The sequence below is a fragment of the Tursiops truncatus genome, chromosome 11, assembly GCF_011762595.2.
Source record: "Tursiops truncatus isolate mTurTru1 chromosome 11, mTurTru1.mat.Y, whole genome shotgun sequence".
Taxonomy (NCBI): Eukaryota; Metazoa; Chordata; class Mammalia; order Artiodactyla; family Delphinidae; genus Tursiops; species Tursiops truncatus.
In genome coordinates this window covers 13635463-13649447 of record NC_047044.1, presented here as the reverse complement: position 1 = coordinate 13649447, position 13985 = coordinate 13635463, and the positions used below count along the sequence as shown (strand labels likewise).

At 45.4% G+C, this 13985-nt stretch overlaps 1 protein-coding gene across 1 annotated transcript in view; it reads right to left on the bottom strand.

Moving 5' to 3' along the window:
• LARGE1 (LARGE xylosyl- and glucuronyltransferase 1) overlaps positions 1 to 13985 on the bottom strand; it is a 588787-nt gene that overhangs the window by 288901 nt on the left and 285901 nt on the right. Inside the window, 1 exon segment of the mRNA XM_033866163.2 lies at positions 11853 to 11935. Coding sequence (XP_033722054.2) covers positions 11853 to 11935 — 83 coding nt within the window.

Here is a 13985-nt window from a genome sequence, read left to right as displayed (position 1 = left end):
ACATGTCTCTTGTTTGTCAGCCACACGTTTGTGCTATTTTGTTATAGCTGCCTGAACGGACTAGGACAACTATTACCGACACTAACTTATGAAACTGTTATTTTCTCCACTGCTTTTGCATCACTTTTCAAATAAAGTATTTTCAATTAATTCTTCCATTCACAGACAAAAAAATGAGTTGAATGAATAAACACCCAACAAAGAGCTATCAAGCAGCAAGTAAGGCAGAAGAGGGATTTAGGCAATGAATGAGCTCAGAGTCCTCTCTTCAGGCAGCAATCAATCTGGCAGAGACAGAGAAAGAATACTAATAACCACATAAACGTTAGAACCCCGGTGTCGCGCTGTAACACTGGGCTACACACACGGCCGCAAAGTTTGGGAACGGCACAGCTCCCAGGGAGCCACCTGAAGACACTGACGTGGACGGTGAGTGAAGGTACTCCGGGAGCTGGAGAGTGAACAACTTGCACAACTGTACAGGACGGTGCCACAAGGAGGAACACACATGCCACTGGAGTATAAGGTGGGAGAGACCACTTCTCACTAGTGGGGAATCTAGGAAGTGCCCATGGACGATGTGGCAAGTAAACCGGACCTCTGGATGCAAAAAGATGGAGGATAGAGGAAGGCATTCTGCAGGAGGTAACAGAATAAGGAAAGGAACGGAGGTGGGAAAGTCCACCGTATGTCAGTGAAAGAACAATAGTCTTCTTTGAGTGGATCACACAATGTTTATTGAACACCTAGTGTATGCCTGGAATGGGGAGGAAAAAAAGAAGAGAGAGACAGTATTAACAACAAGAAGACAGCCAGACAAGGTTTGGGGAGCTCAGCAGGCAGCAGATTGAAGATGTAATTCAGGAGGTTCATCTAGTTACCGAGCAGAAGATGAACCAGCGTGGGTAAGAGGAACAGGCTCTCAGAGGACGGTGCAAGCATTTTTTTTTTTTTTTTTTTTTTGCAGTACGCGGGCCTCTCACTGTTGTGGCCTCTCCCGTTGCGGAGCACAGGCCTCGGACGCGCAGGCTCAGCGGCCATGGCTCACGGGCCCAGCCGCTCCGCAGCATGTGGGATCTTCCCGGACCGGGGCACGCACCTGTGTCCCCCACATAGGCAGGCGGACTCTCAACCACTGCGCCACCAGGGAAGCCCCGGTGCAAGCGTTTGTATGAGGCTTTCCCCCTCTTCTGCATTCTTCCTCTGGTCTATTTAGAGCATCTCTCCAGAAGGGAGTGTAACTCCAGAAAGACACTGGGCTCCTCTTTAGGGCTAAACTAGGTGTTTGCATGGTCAAAGGGGTCAGTGAGCCTCATCAGCTTCCCTCATTAGACAACTAAGAAAACGCTTAATCTGAGGACACACAGTCCCCAGCTCAGGGGACCACCAGGACCCTGACAGTTTGCTGACCCCCTCAGTAATCCAATGCGGTCTAGCCAGCAGTAGCTCACGTCTCCTAGTGGGGAGGATGAACACCTGGAGGGGCTCTGCTAATAATGCTCCACCCTGGGAACCATCACAAGGATGTGGGTCCCGTCAACTGCACCTCCAGCGGCCACGAGGAAAGCATGGCCCAGACCACTTTTCACAGAGCCCCTGTGTAAGCCAGAATGTCGCCCTTGAGCTTTAACTTCTGAATCCGGCTGCCAACCAGATGGTCCCACTTCATATCCCATGGGCCCCCTGGAATCAAGACGACCCAATTACAACACTCCTAACAAACAAGGAATGTCAGCTCCATGGGGACAGGGACCTGGTTGGTCATTCACTGGTTTATCCCACCCCCTGGAACAGTGCCTGGCATATTAAATAGGGGCTCGTGTTGTCCTCTCTTGGCCCGTTACACATGTCTGTCCTCCTGAATTCCCTGCCTGAGCGAACGGTGCACCATTCACCCACACTCACAAGCTAGAAATGGGACTGTCACCTGGGCTCCTTCCCCGCCCACGTCCCACACACCCAGTCAACCGCAAGTCCCCAGAGGCAGCGTTAGTCTTGTGGTTGGGGCTTTGAAGCCAAACCGCCTGGCTGCTTCTAATCTAGGTCCTGTCACAAATGATGTGACCCTGAGTGAGCTTTTTAATCTTAGTCTCAGTTTCCAAATCTGTAAAATGGGGTTGATGTTGATGGCTCCTACCTCATAGTTACTGTCTGATGAACTGAGTTAAAATATATAAAGGACTTAGAAGGGTGACTCACAGGCAGTAAGGACTTCATAAATATTAGCTATTATTATCCCAACTAACCTTCAGGAACATCTTATGAATATATTCACCCCTTCTCTCCCTGATCTCTGAGCTTGCTCCCTCCAATAGCTCGTCCATCCTGTCAGCCCTGAACTCTCTAAAATGATCACATGATCCCCTGCTCACCATACAGCCTTCCACCTAACCGGACCTTCAATGAGCTCCCCCTGTCCCCCTGTCCATGCTCACGCCTCCCCACTCCCTCCTGCACTCCAGCCACTGTCCTCCACAGACCTGCATGTGGCCACCTCTTATCCCTCCTTCAAGAAGAAAACGAAGTGTCACCTCTTCAAGGAAGCCCTCCCTGGCTACTCTACCTGAAATGTCCCTCTCCCTCCCCATCACTCCCCACCCCACTGCCCTGTTTGGTTTCTGTCTAGCACTGACTAGTATTAGAAATCTCCATCTTCATCGGCAGGTCTATCTCCACCCTCCACTAGAATGTGAGCTGTCTAGGGTAGAGATTCTCTCATTTCACAAAGCACCTACTCTCTCGTTAACCCCCTCTATAGCCCCAGTGCCTAGAAAGTGCCTGGCCGTGAGTCAGGTCCAGGACTTGGCCACGTTCTCCCACAGGCTGTGTTCACGCTGTCGTGGCTTCCACAACCGCCTACACGTTGCCGCACTTCCTGCTTCCAGCCTTCTGTTCTCAATTTAGACGCCACGGCTCCAAGGAAGCCACTCCACAGAGTCAGATGCCCTTTCTTAGTGCCTCCCACTGATATCAGAGCTCAAAACTTAGATCTTTGCAACTGTTCCCTGTTAGATGGAGTCTTGGCCCTGGAAGCTACATTTTGTTGATGATCTTTTCCTCAGATTTTTAACAGTTCCTTGTAGATATAATCATCCAGTGATTGTTTATTGAAAGAATGAATGAACGGACAAATGAATAATTACCAAAGAGAACCAAATTCCCTCAGAGTGGACACAATTACCTGGAAATTAGGTGTAGAGGCACTTAAAAGAAAATGTGAGAGTAAATCTTTTAATTTGGGGTTAGGTGATGGTCTCTTAGATATGACATCTAAGGCTCAAACAACAAAAGAAAAACAGATAAACTGGTCTTCAAGATTAAAAACTTTTGTGCTTCAGAAAACACCATCAAGAGAGTGAAAAAGACAGCCCCAGAATGGGAGAAAATATCTGCAAAGCATATGTCTGATAAGGGACTTAAAACCAAGAATGTGTAAAGATCTTTTACAATTCAAGACAAAGACAAGTTAGCAGGTTAAAAACGGAGCAAAGGATCTGAATGGTCATTTCTTGGAGAAGATGTACAAATGCCAATAAGCACAGGAAACGACGCTCAACATCACTAGTCACTAGGGAAATGCAAATCAAAACTCAGACACCACTTCCCACCCACTAATGGCTAAAATAAAGAGACAGATGATAACAAGCGTTGGTAAAGATACGGAGATACTGGAACTCTCATTTGTTACTTGCGGAATTCTAAAATGACTGTAGCTGCTTTGGAAAACTGTTTTGCAGTTTCTCAGAAAATTGAGCAAAGTTACCATTGCTGAGTTATCCAGCAATTCCACTCCTCGTTATATATGAAAAAGTATGAAAACATATATTCACACAAAAGCCTGAACACGAACATCCAGAGTTACATTATTCATAATAGTCAAAAAGTAGAAACAACACAAATGGCCACCAACTGACGAATAAACAAAATGTAGTACATGCATACAATGGAATATTACTAGGCAAGAAAAAGGAATGAAGTATGGACACGTGCTACAACATGGATGAACCTTGAAAACATTATGCTACGTAAGAAGCAGCCAGTCACAAAAGACCAGAGAGTACATGATCCTGTTGATATGAAATGTCCAGAATAAACACATCCATAAAAACAGAAAGTAGACTAGTGGTTGCCAGGGGATGGAGGGAGGGGGAAATGGGGAGTGACTACTAATACATATGGGTGTTTCTTTACAAGATGAAGAAAATGGTCTCATGTTAGATAGTGGTGACAGCTGCATAACTCTAACTGTACTAAAAACCACTTTTCAAGAGTGAATTTCATGGTATGTGATTTACATCCCAATGCTTACTTACTGGCCTGAGATGTGGACTGATGGTCTGACCTATGAGTTTGGGAGAGGGATTGAGGCCTGGTCTGTTCAGCTGTCTCTGGGCTTCTTTCCTGGGGAACTGTGTTGTACAGTAAGTCATTTGCCCAGGTGGGGAAGGCCTGCAGTTGTCCCGGTTGGCTCAGACTGTAAGTAAACCCAATTCATGAGGCCAAAAAAGAACTCACAATTGAAAGAACATCCCACAATTCAGGACTAACAGCAGCAGAGGTGATATTTCATTCTCCAGGTGTAACTTCTGAGCCTTATTTTGCAATTGGCTCCTAACTCAGGAAGGTAAAAGTGTTTTAAAGATAGAGGCCTCCAATTCCCCAGATCAGCCAGAGGTGATGAGCCTCCATCCTATTCTCTGTTGTCCAGAGGTAAATTAGCAAGAGTTAGACAGATGTTAAGAACATATTTACGCCAAAATGAGTTTCATAAACTGAAGACAGTAAGAACTCATTCAGAAGAATCACAAAAGGAATAATTTTCTTAATATATGATTCAATGTTATTTAATTTTACATCTAGATAACGTCCGAAATAGTCTTTTATACCAGTCCACCAGTTACATATGCATTTTGGGAGCACTGCTTTAAGCCCATGAGAAAAGGCTTCTACCTGAACAGGCAAGCTTGAGTACACATCTTCAAATACAATGGGGTACACGTGGCTGGGTTCAAGCCACACAGACACTAGGTCTGTTCTAATTCAGACCAGATCACACTTTTTTAACAAAGAAGGGAGCAAGTGCATGCTTCATCTTCAGCACAGTCTGCAGACTTTGCTCATAATGAGCAATGCTCCTGCTGCCTCTGGTTTCCTTAACTGCTCCCCTGTTCCAGGCTGGGATGCAATAAATATGGTAATACAAAGAGGCAAAGATGATTAAACCCCAGCTTCCTCCCTGCTTTTCCTTTCTTATTTTGTCAGGAATGTGCCACAGCCCCTGTAAGGCAATCCAAGGTCTGTTTTTTATTAAAATGTACAAGGACAGCTGAGTTGAAATAATCCTTAATTATTAAGGTTACAATGGAATTGCAGTTTTAGAAAAAGAAAGAGCCTGTGACAGCAACTCGAAGGCTCAGTGAATCTGTTACACTGAGAGATGTAAATGGAACTCACTGCAGAAAACCATAGCAGCCAGAATGAGGGTTTTTCAGTGTGAGTTCTTGGATTGGGGGAGGACAAGTGGCCTTGATAATGTGGGAAGAATCGAGGACAAGTCAGTATTCATGTCAGAAAAGCTCTCCAGGGGAGAAGAACAGAGCAAATCAAAGGCCTCATGGTGTAGTGAAAGCAGCATGGATTCCAGGGTTGGCCGGAGCCAAGGCTAGAAACCCAGGAGCATCACTTATTCACCTGTGACCTTGATCAAGCTATTTAACCTCTCTGAGCCTCCGTTTCCTCATCCATTTGTGGGAGTAACGGCATCCACTGTACAGGGTTGGGATGAAGGTCAAATACAATGACCTATCCTTGGCATCTGAACTATACGAATGAATCCTTTTTGGTTTTACATATACATGCGTGACTAAATAGCATAGATCTTCTACCTGTTCACAGGTTCTACATGTCCTTGCTGTTTTTCTCCCTGAACTTTAGCGAGGTAAAATTGACAAATAAAAATTGTATCTATTTAAGGTGGACATTAAATACTTTGAAAACATTAAAGGTGATATTTTTATACATGTATACATTGTGAAATCATCATCACAATCAAGCTAATGAACACACCCATTGCCTCACACAGTTACCACTTTCTTTTCTTTCCTCCAGGCGATTTTCTTAAGTCTTACTAGAACACTAATGTCCAGGCCTTTAAAACCACTATTTATACTTATCACCTCAAAAATACATACCTGGGGGGGAATGAGGATGATAATGGAAACCACAGGAGTAATAATAATGTCTACAGGGTCACCCAAAATGATGAATGAAAATAAAAATAAGAAAATGATACTCAAAATGGTAACTTTTCAAGAGCTCAGACTCTGAAGCTAGACTGACTGGGTCCAACCCCGGCCCTGCCCCTCCTCTCTGTGACCCTGAGCCTTGACTTCACATACGGATCCTCAGTTTCATCATCTATAAAACGGGGATACCAGTAACCACACCCTGAAACTACATGAACATTCAATGCATTCATATCTGAAAAACACTCAGAACACAGCCTGATGCAGAATGAGAACTACCTTCCTATTTGTAAAATAAATAAAAGACAAATGTTTCACGTCGATTACCTCTTTTGATATTCACAACAGGGCTCTATGAGAGGCTGGGGGGCAAGGCAGAGCTCCAAGAAGTACAGTGACCTGCTGGTTCACCAGCTCACAGATGGAAAGTCCAGAATCAGAACGTACTTCTGGTTTCTCTTACTTAAATCCTAGGTTCCCTTCAAAATCTGGAAACTGCTTCTATAACAAGTTTAAGCCTGAATAAGCAATAAGACAATTAGAGGCAGACACTGGTCACGAAGATGCTGTTTTATCCTCTCTGTTCTTGAGGGGCACAAGTAAAGCTAAAAAAAAAAAAAGGACGGGTGCGCGCGCGCACGCACACACACACACACCAGCTGTTTGACATGTTAAGTAAGGCAAATCACCCAGCTTCTTCCTGCCAACAGGGCTGTGGAGTAACAGTTAAGTAGATCGCCCCAGCAAACGAATATTAAACGTTTACAAGCTGGTCCACCTTCCTGCCCAGGAGGTAAGCACTTAGTTGACTAAGTGAATATATATACTTTTTCCTCTGCTTACTAAAAGCTCGGTTTCCTTGAAGAGCAGCTATACTTCCCGGTTTACCTGCAACTGGGATTGGAGTCATAGGCATCCCCCCAACATTTCTTTAAATAGTCTCCCATCTAGGTGACACAGACACATATTGTGTTATTTTCTACTAGGTAAACCTTTGCTCACATCTATTTTGTATTTATTTTTCTCATCCTCCTTTTTTCTTCATCATAGAGGGTGCAGAGTAAGATGACCAAAAATATATATAAAGAGAAAACAAAACCAAGATCATCTGTATTTCTACCACCCCAGACACAATATACAAGAATTCCATTTTTCATGTATGTTTTGCTATTCTTTCACTCCCTGTAGTATTTCAACCATGTATATGTGTATCTGTATGCATGCCACACATGTGTGCGTGTATTTATATAGTGGAACGATGTTATGCATGAGTTTTTTGTGTGTGTTTTCTTTTTTTTTTTTTGCGGTACGCGGGCCTCTCACTGTTGTGGCCTCTCCTGCTGTGGAGCACAGGCTCCGGACGCGCAGGCTCAGCGGCCATGGCTCACGGGCCCAGCCGCTCCGCGGCATGTGGGATCTTCCCGGACCGGGGCACGAGCCCGTGTCCCCTGCATCGGCAGGCGGACTCTCAACCACTGCGCCACCAGGGAAGCCCTACGCATGAGTTTTTGAACTGTGTTGTCACTCACCTTATATCATAAAATATCACTTGTCCATGTTATGACATACTTTTTACAACCAACTAAGAATATGGTTTACTATAAGAGGACATTCCATTATTCAGACTTATTGTTTAAGTGTTATTTGAATTTTTATGATTATAAGCAATATTTTGCAAAAACTTTTTTCTGTAATTAGGATTATCCTTTTAAGACAGACTCCCTAAAGCAGTCATAGGGTAAATGTCTTGGTCATAATACTATGAACTTTCTTTCTAAAAGGTTATAGCAATTTTTTAGTGCAAGCATCAGCATATAAGAGTGCCCATAATACTTTTACTATCTTTTAAAATATAGTGCGCCCACTGTCACTAAGCATGCTGCAGAAGCAAAATTGATTTGATGTGACGAAGCAAACCTTACATGAAATTTTGCTAAAAATCTTGTCTGGAAAATAAATCTAATTACTGTAATTAACAGTGAAAGCCAAAAGAAGCATCCTGAACCACTATATTATTAACATTAGGAAGGTGCTCCGTTTGTCAAAGTATTTTATAATCAAGTACTAGTTAATCCTCACAGTGTGCTTTGGAAACAATGAAGCTATTTATAGCTGGACTTTCTGAGCTGAATGTCTTTCAAAGGTCCTTTTGTCTTGATATCTCAAATCATTGTCACCAGCATTATCAATTCACAGAATAATTCTCATCTGTAGAATTTCAAGGATGGGAGGGACTTAATTGGCTATTCGGTCCAAAGGGATCAAGTAGTCACCGATGTGGGGTGTAGAATGTTCACACCACATACTGAGAATTTACTTTCTTCTCAAGTCCCCATGCCTCCATGAAAGTATGGCATGCCATCAGCAGCTGATAATAAAACTACTGCTATGTTTTTAAATTTATTTATTATTTTATTTATTTATTTTTGGCTGCGTTGGGTCTTCGTTGCTGTGCACAGGCTTTCTCTAGTTGCGGTGAGCAGGGGCTACTCTTCGTTGCGGCGCGCGGGCTTCTCATTGCAGTGGCTTCTCTTGTTGTGGAGCGCGGGCTTTAGGTGCGCGGGCTGCCGTAGTTGTGGCACGCGGGCTCAGTAGTTGCGGCGCATGGGCTTAGTTGCTCCACGGCATGTGGGATCTTCCCGGTCCAGGGCTCGAACCCGTGTCCCCTGCATTGGCAGGCGGATTCTTAACCACTGCACCACCAGGGAAGCCCCCTACTGCTATTTTTAAATTTAACATCTTTGTGCTTCAGCTACCGTAGAAGTAAAAGTTTATACTCAACAGGATTCTTATGATTTCAACAACTATTGGAATTATTTAGGTTTTATGACCTTAAAGGTGCCATAATTGAGAAAGAGCGCGATGACCTGGAATCGTGCAAACACTCTTCTCTAAAGAGTTGGCTTTTTCCTTTCAATCAGGGAGGGACCCGAGGTCTTTAGTGGAGACATGGAATAAACACATAAAGGCTGAGAACCACTCATCTGATTCCATGCGTAGCCTACAGAATGCCTGGTTTCAAGGGGCAGATGGAGGCTGCAGAACCGTGAGTCCCCAAGGTGCACAGAAGCCGTGGTGTTGGGAAAGGGCCCCTCTTTGTTCGGCGTTCCCACCTCCTCCTCAGATGTACAACTGAAATCACAGTGGCAGCCGGACAGAGCTACAAGGAGGACCTGAGCACCCCTAGCAGTAACTGATCCCGTAATGTATTTGTCGGTTGTTCACCTCTCCCTGCTCCAGGAGGCAGTGAATCTGATGTTTTGCTAACCTGCCAGCTGACTGCAGGAAGGCTGGGGGCCCTGCAAGAACCAGCCACGGGAGTTCAGTACAAACAGCTGAGCTAAGAAGTGTTGTTTTCAACCAAGTCAGTTTTGGGGTGAACTGATTCCTAGCAAAAGCTAACCAATATACAAACTAAAGTCTCAAGAGCGAGATGATGTGCTGAACATCGCTGAGCTACACGGCGGCCGGAATGTGAAGTCGAACTAAATCCGGGCTAGTAAGTAACTGGTTGAATTAACACTCTCCAGGTTATCTATTAATGCAGTCTCCTAGGTTCACTTATTAAACAAGTCAACACTTACTGAGCATATAATACATGTTACGTATTCTGCTGAGATACTGGGAAAACAGGAAGAATAAGGCACGGCGTCTGTCTCCAGAAGCCCCAGATTCTACTACAGGAGATATAACATGAATATATAAATAAATTACAATGTAATAGATATAATGATAGAAAGATACACAGGGTACTATGGGCTGGTAGAAGGGGAGCCCCGACCCAGGCTTCCGGTTAGAAATAATACCTACACAAAGGCTTCAAGGATAAAAGGAGTTTGCCAGACTGGGGTGGCAGGGAGAGGCAGGGGGAGGGGAGAAATGGGCAGAGAGAGCAGCAAGAGGAAAACAACAGGCAGGGCGCACCTTGGAGAGGGTGGGGACCTACCAGCACATCAGTGCTACTGGAGCGTGAAAAAACAGCGAGGAGAAAGAGAACGCTGCTGAGAATGACATCACATCCCGGATGGTCTGTGTGCCACAGTAAAGAGATTCAATTCTCTTCCCTCGACAAGGAGAAGCTAAGGAAAGGTTTTAGGAAATCAGATTTGCATGCCTGAAATATCATTCTGACATTAGGGAGGATAGGGCAGGGAGACAGAAAGCACAGCTGAGAGTACATGTAGACATGAACTATGACACTCACAGTGGGGATGGAGGGGAAGGGGTGGAAATGAAAATTACTTAGGAAGGAGGACCTCAAGGCATCAGTGATAGATGGGCTGGTTGGGGGACTGAGAGAGCAAGAGGACACAAGATGAATCCCACTTTCCTGCAGGGTGGGTATGTCTTGGGTGTCCACCAACTCTCTCACCTCCATTTATGCTGTTGACAGATCTGGGTGTAAACCTTTACATGGATCGCTGTTCAATTAAACTGTGGGAGCTCTTCATGACTGTTCCTACTGCTAAGACCCTTCTGCATCCTGCCGTGGTTATCTGATACATTTCCATGATGTTTACTGCAGCTACGGGTGAGCTTCGTCCAAACCCTTGGTAAGAAAGCAAGTTAGAGCAGAGCCTAAGGACACTGGCTGCAGCTGTAGGCCCAATTCTGGATACACTGAACATAACTAGATATCAATCAAAATAGTGAGGGGACAGAAGAAAAGTGCCATGAAAAAGCATTATGAAAGCAAATGGCCGGAGCTTAACTTGGAGAACAGAGGACTCAGGAGGGACTGTCATTTCCAGGTGGAAGAGGAATCCATCCTTTGTATGACTGTCTCCATGGTGATGCACTAGCACCAATGGACTTCATCACACAATCTACCAGTTGGAAAAGTTCAGTTTGATATAAGGCAGGACTGTCTAATGGTCAGAAACACCCGGAGGTGGGATGGGCTACACTGGAATAGAATAAGCATCCTGTATTAGCTTGCTAGAACTGCCATCACAAAATGCCACGAACTTGTGTGCCTTAAACAACTGGAATTTATTTTCTCTCGTTCTGAAGGTTAGGAGTCCAAAATCAAGGTGTCAGCAGGGTTGGTTTCTTCTAAGGTTTCTCCCCTTGGCTTGTAAATGGCTGTCCCTCTGTCCTCATCTTCTCTTCTTATAAAAACCTCAGTCATACTGGATTAGGGCCTACCTATATGATCTCATTTTAACTTAATTACCTCTTGAAAGGCCCTATCTCCAAATACAATCACATTCTGACGCCCTGGAGTTTGGGATTCAAACAGATAAAATTTAGGGGGACACAATTCAGTCCATAACGCAACTTGTCAACAGGGAAGTGTCAATGGAGGTATGGTGAGTGTCAGGTAGGGGAAGGCAATGAAGAAACTGAAGTAGCAAATCTGGAGTGTCCTCGAAGGTCCCTTAAGGTCTAAGAGCTACAATTCTAAACATTGCGAGAGGGCCCCTCATCACTGCTGTTAAACATTATTAACATGATAATCTCCCCGGGGTTTCAGACAATAATTACATTTTCATGGCAGCTTAAATGATTGATGAGAAATGTTGCTTTTATTTAACCCTTCCTGGAGGAAAGGCACAGGCTGACAGCTACACACGTGAGCCCGCAGAGGACAACAGTCATGCTTACCTGTGAAACAGGACAGACTTCACCAAGGTGACAACATCCCGGCTGGCGTTGTATCCGGCACAGACAATGGCAACGTGGATTGTCTGGGAAGCAAAGAAAGCAGGGGGAGCAGTTAGATGGAGGAAGAGGACTTTGCTGGCGCTCTGGACCACACGAAAAAGTGCCCTTATTTCTTGCTGGGATCATTGGGACACAAAAAGCATTGGCGGCAGCTGTGAAGAATAACTCGAGACAGTTTCATGAAGGCCTTTTTAATCGGTTTATGGAGCTATCATCATTTGGAAAACATTAAGGCTCTTTTCAATTACATTTTGGGGACGAGAGAAATGGCAATTGGCTTGAATAGGTAAACAGTGAGTCCCGTGCCCCCATGTCTGCAGACCGTGACAACTGGTAACAAGAGAAGAGAAAGTAATACACCCTGAAAGGATGAACTGACAATCGGGGATCTCAGACAGAGACGTGGTGGCTCAGAGTTTGGGAAACGTTCTCACGAGATGTCTCAGGTCAGGGGTAACCTGATAACAGAGCAAAGGGACCAACAAACACCTATGGGCCCCAGCTGGGATGCCATTCAAGGAACTGAAGACTGGCAGAATCAATGGGACGAGGATGGGTCATCTCATCCAAGCACTCGAGAGCATGGGCCCCAGTCTGTCCATTAACCAATCGCTGTAACACGAGGGGCATGACACGTATCCTGCAGGATGTCACGGAAGGGAACTATGCCACGTGCAGAAATACAGCACACTGCAGTCCACTCATGACAAAAACGTCCTCAAGAGCTAAGCTTCCCAAACGGGGTGACTTGGCACCTTGGTGTGCCGTGAAATGAATGACAGGCGATGAAGACACTCATCTCTTCAAGTGAGATCTCCAGGCTACCAGGCAGGTCTACCCCTCAGGCTTGGCTGCCCTCTGCTGCCAGCAATTTTTCCTATTCACCTCCTTGTACTACACAATTATCATCCTCTGTTTGAGCCACACTGACAAAGATTGGAAAGTACTGCCCTAGGGCATCCCCTTTAGGAAGTTGCCCAGCCTCTCTCAGAACAGCTGAAAGAAACGGGGCGTTCCTGCCTCTCCATGTTGTCCTTTTACCAAAGCACAGCCTCCCTCGAATTGAAACCTGCCTACTAACACCCACTCCAGCCCTGCTCTGTCCTGGGAGTACTGCAGAACCAATATGTTCCCCAGGGCGTCCAATACTGAAATTCGAGGGAGAGGTCTTGATAGGTGCCTCTTTGTTTTCAGAACCACACACATGGCCCTTCCTCCCAGGGCACGGCTCCCAGACTCTCTGCTATCCTCATGAGCCACTTCCAACTGCAGTGCAGTTCTGACGTCCTGGTCACTGCCACACGGGCTTCCCCAGACCTACCTTCAGCACCGTGCCTCCGGACATCACCAAGGGAAGTTTAACCACCTCAAGGATAAACCAGCCAAGAGCCTGGAATGCACTTCCAAGACCGCTTCAACTCCAGTGAGCTTCACTGCACCTTGGCCACCCACTCTCAATGCCAGGAGCGGAACCTCAGCGTCACCCAGATCCTCATTGCGAGAAATCCTGAAATCATGGGTTCACCCGCAGCTGTGGGATTCTCAGAGCCTCTCACCCCTGCACCTGCCCCTCTCCCCGTCCTGAAGAACCCCATTCCGCCCTGTGTACCAGGCCCTACCCTGTCTGACCCATCTTCTGTGCCCTTGGCTCCCTGACATGTTCAACCCCACACTCAATACACAAACCCAGACTCCTGGATCAGGGCTACAGGGTCCCTCCTCCAGACTTATACCTGGGGATCAAGAAGGAGGACAAGGGAAGATAAAGGAGACGAATAATCACCACACTAAGAGCTAATATTTATTGAGCAAATTATTACATTCCAGGTACTGTACTTAGCACACAGATTGCCAGATTTAGTTGTACAAGGCAAGTACAGTGTTACTATTTCAGTATTATAGATCAAGAAACAGGCTGAGAGATGGGATTTGAATTCTGCAAAAGAGATTCTTCACCCTGCTGGTGGTACATCAGCAACACACAAAAGATTTAAAAAATACACCCTGTGCCCCGGCCCCATCTCAGACCAATTAACAATCTCCTATGCCCAAGATCTTAAAATACCCTGCTGG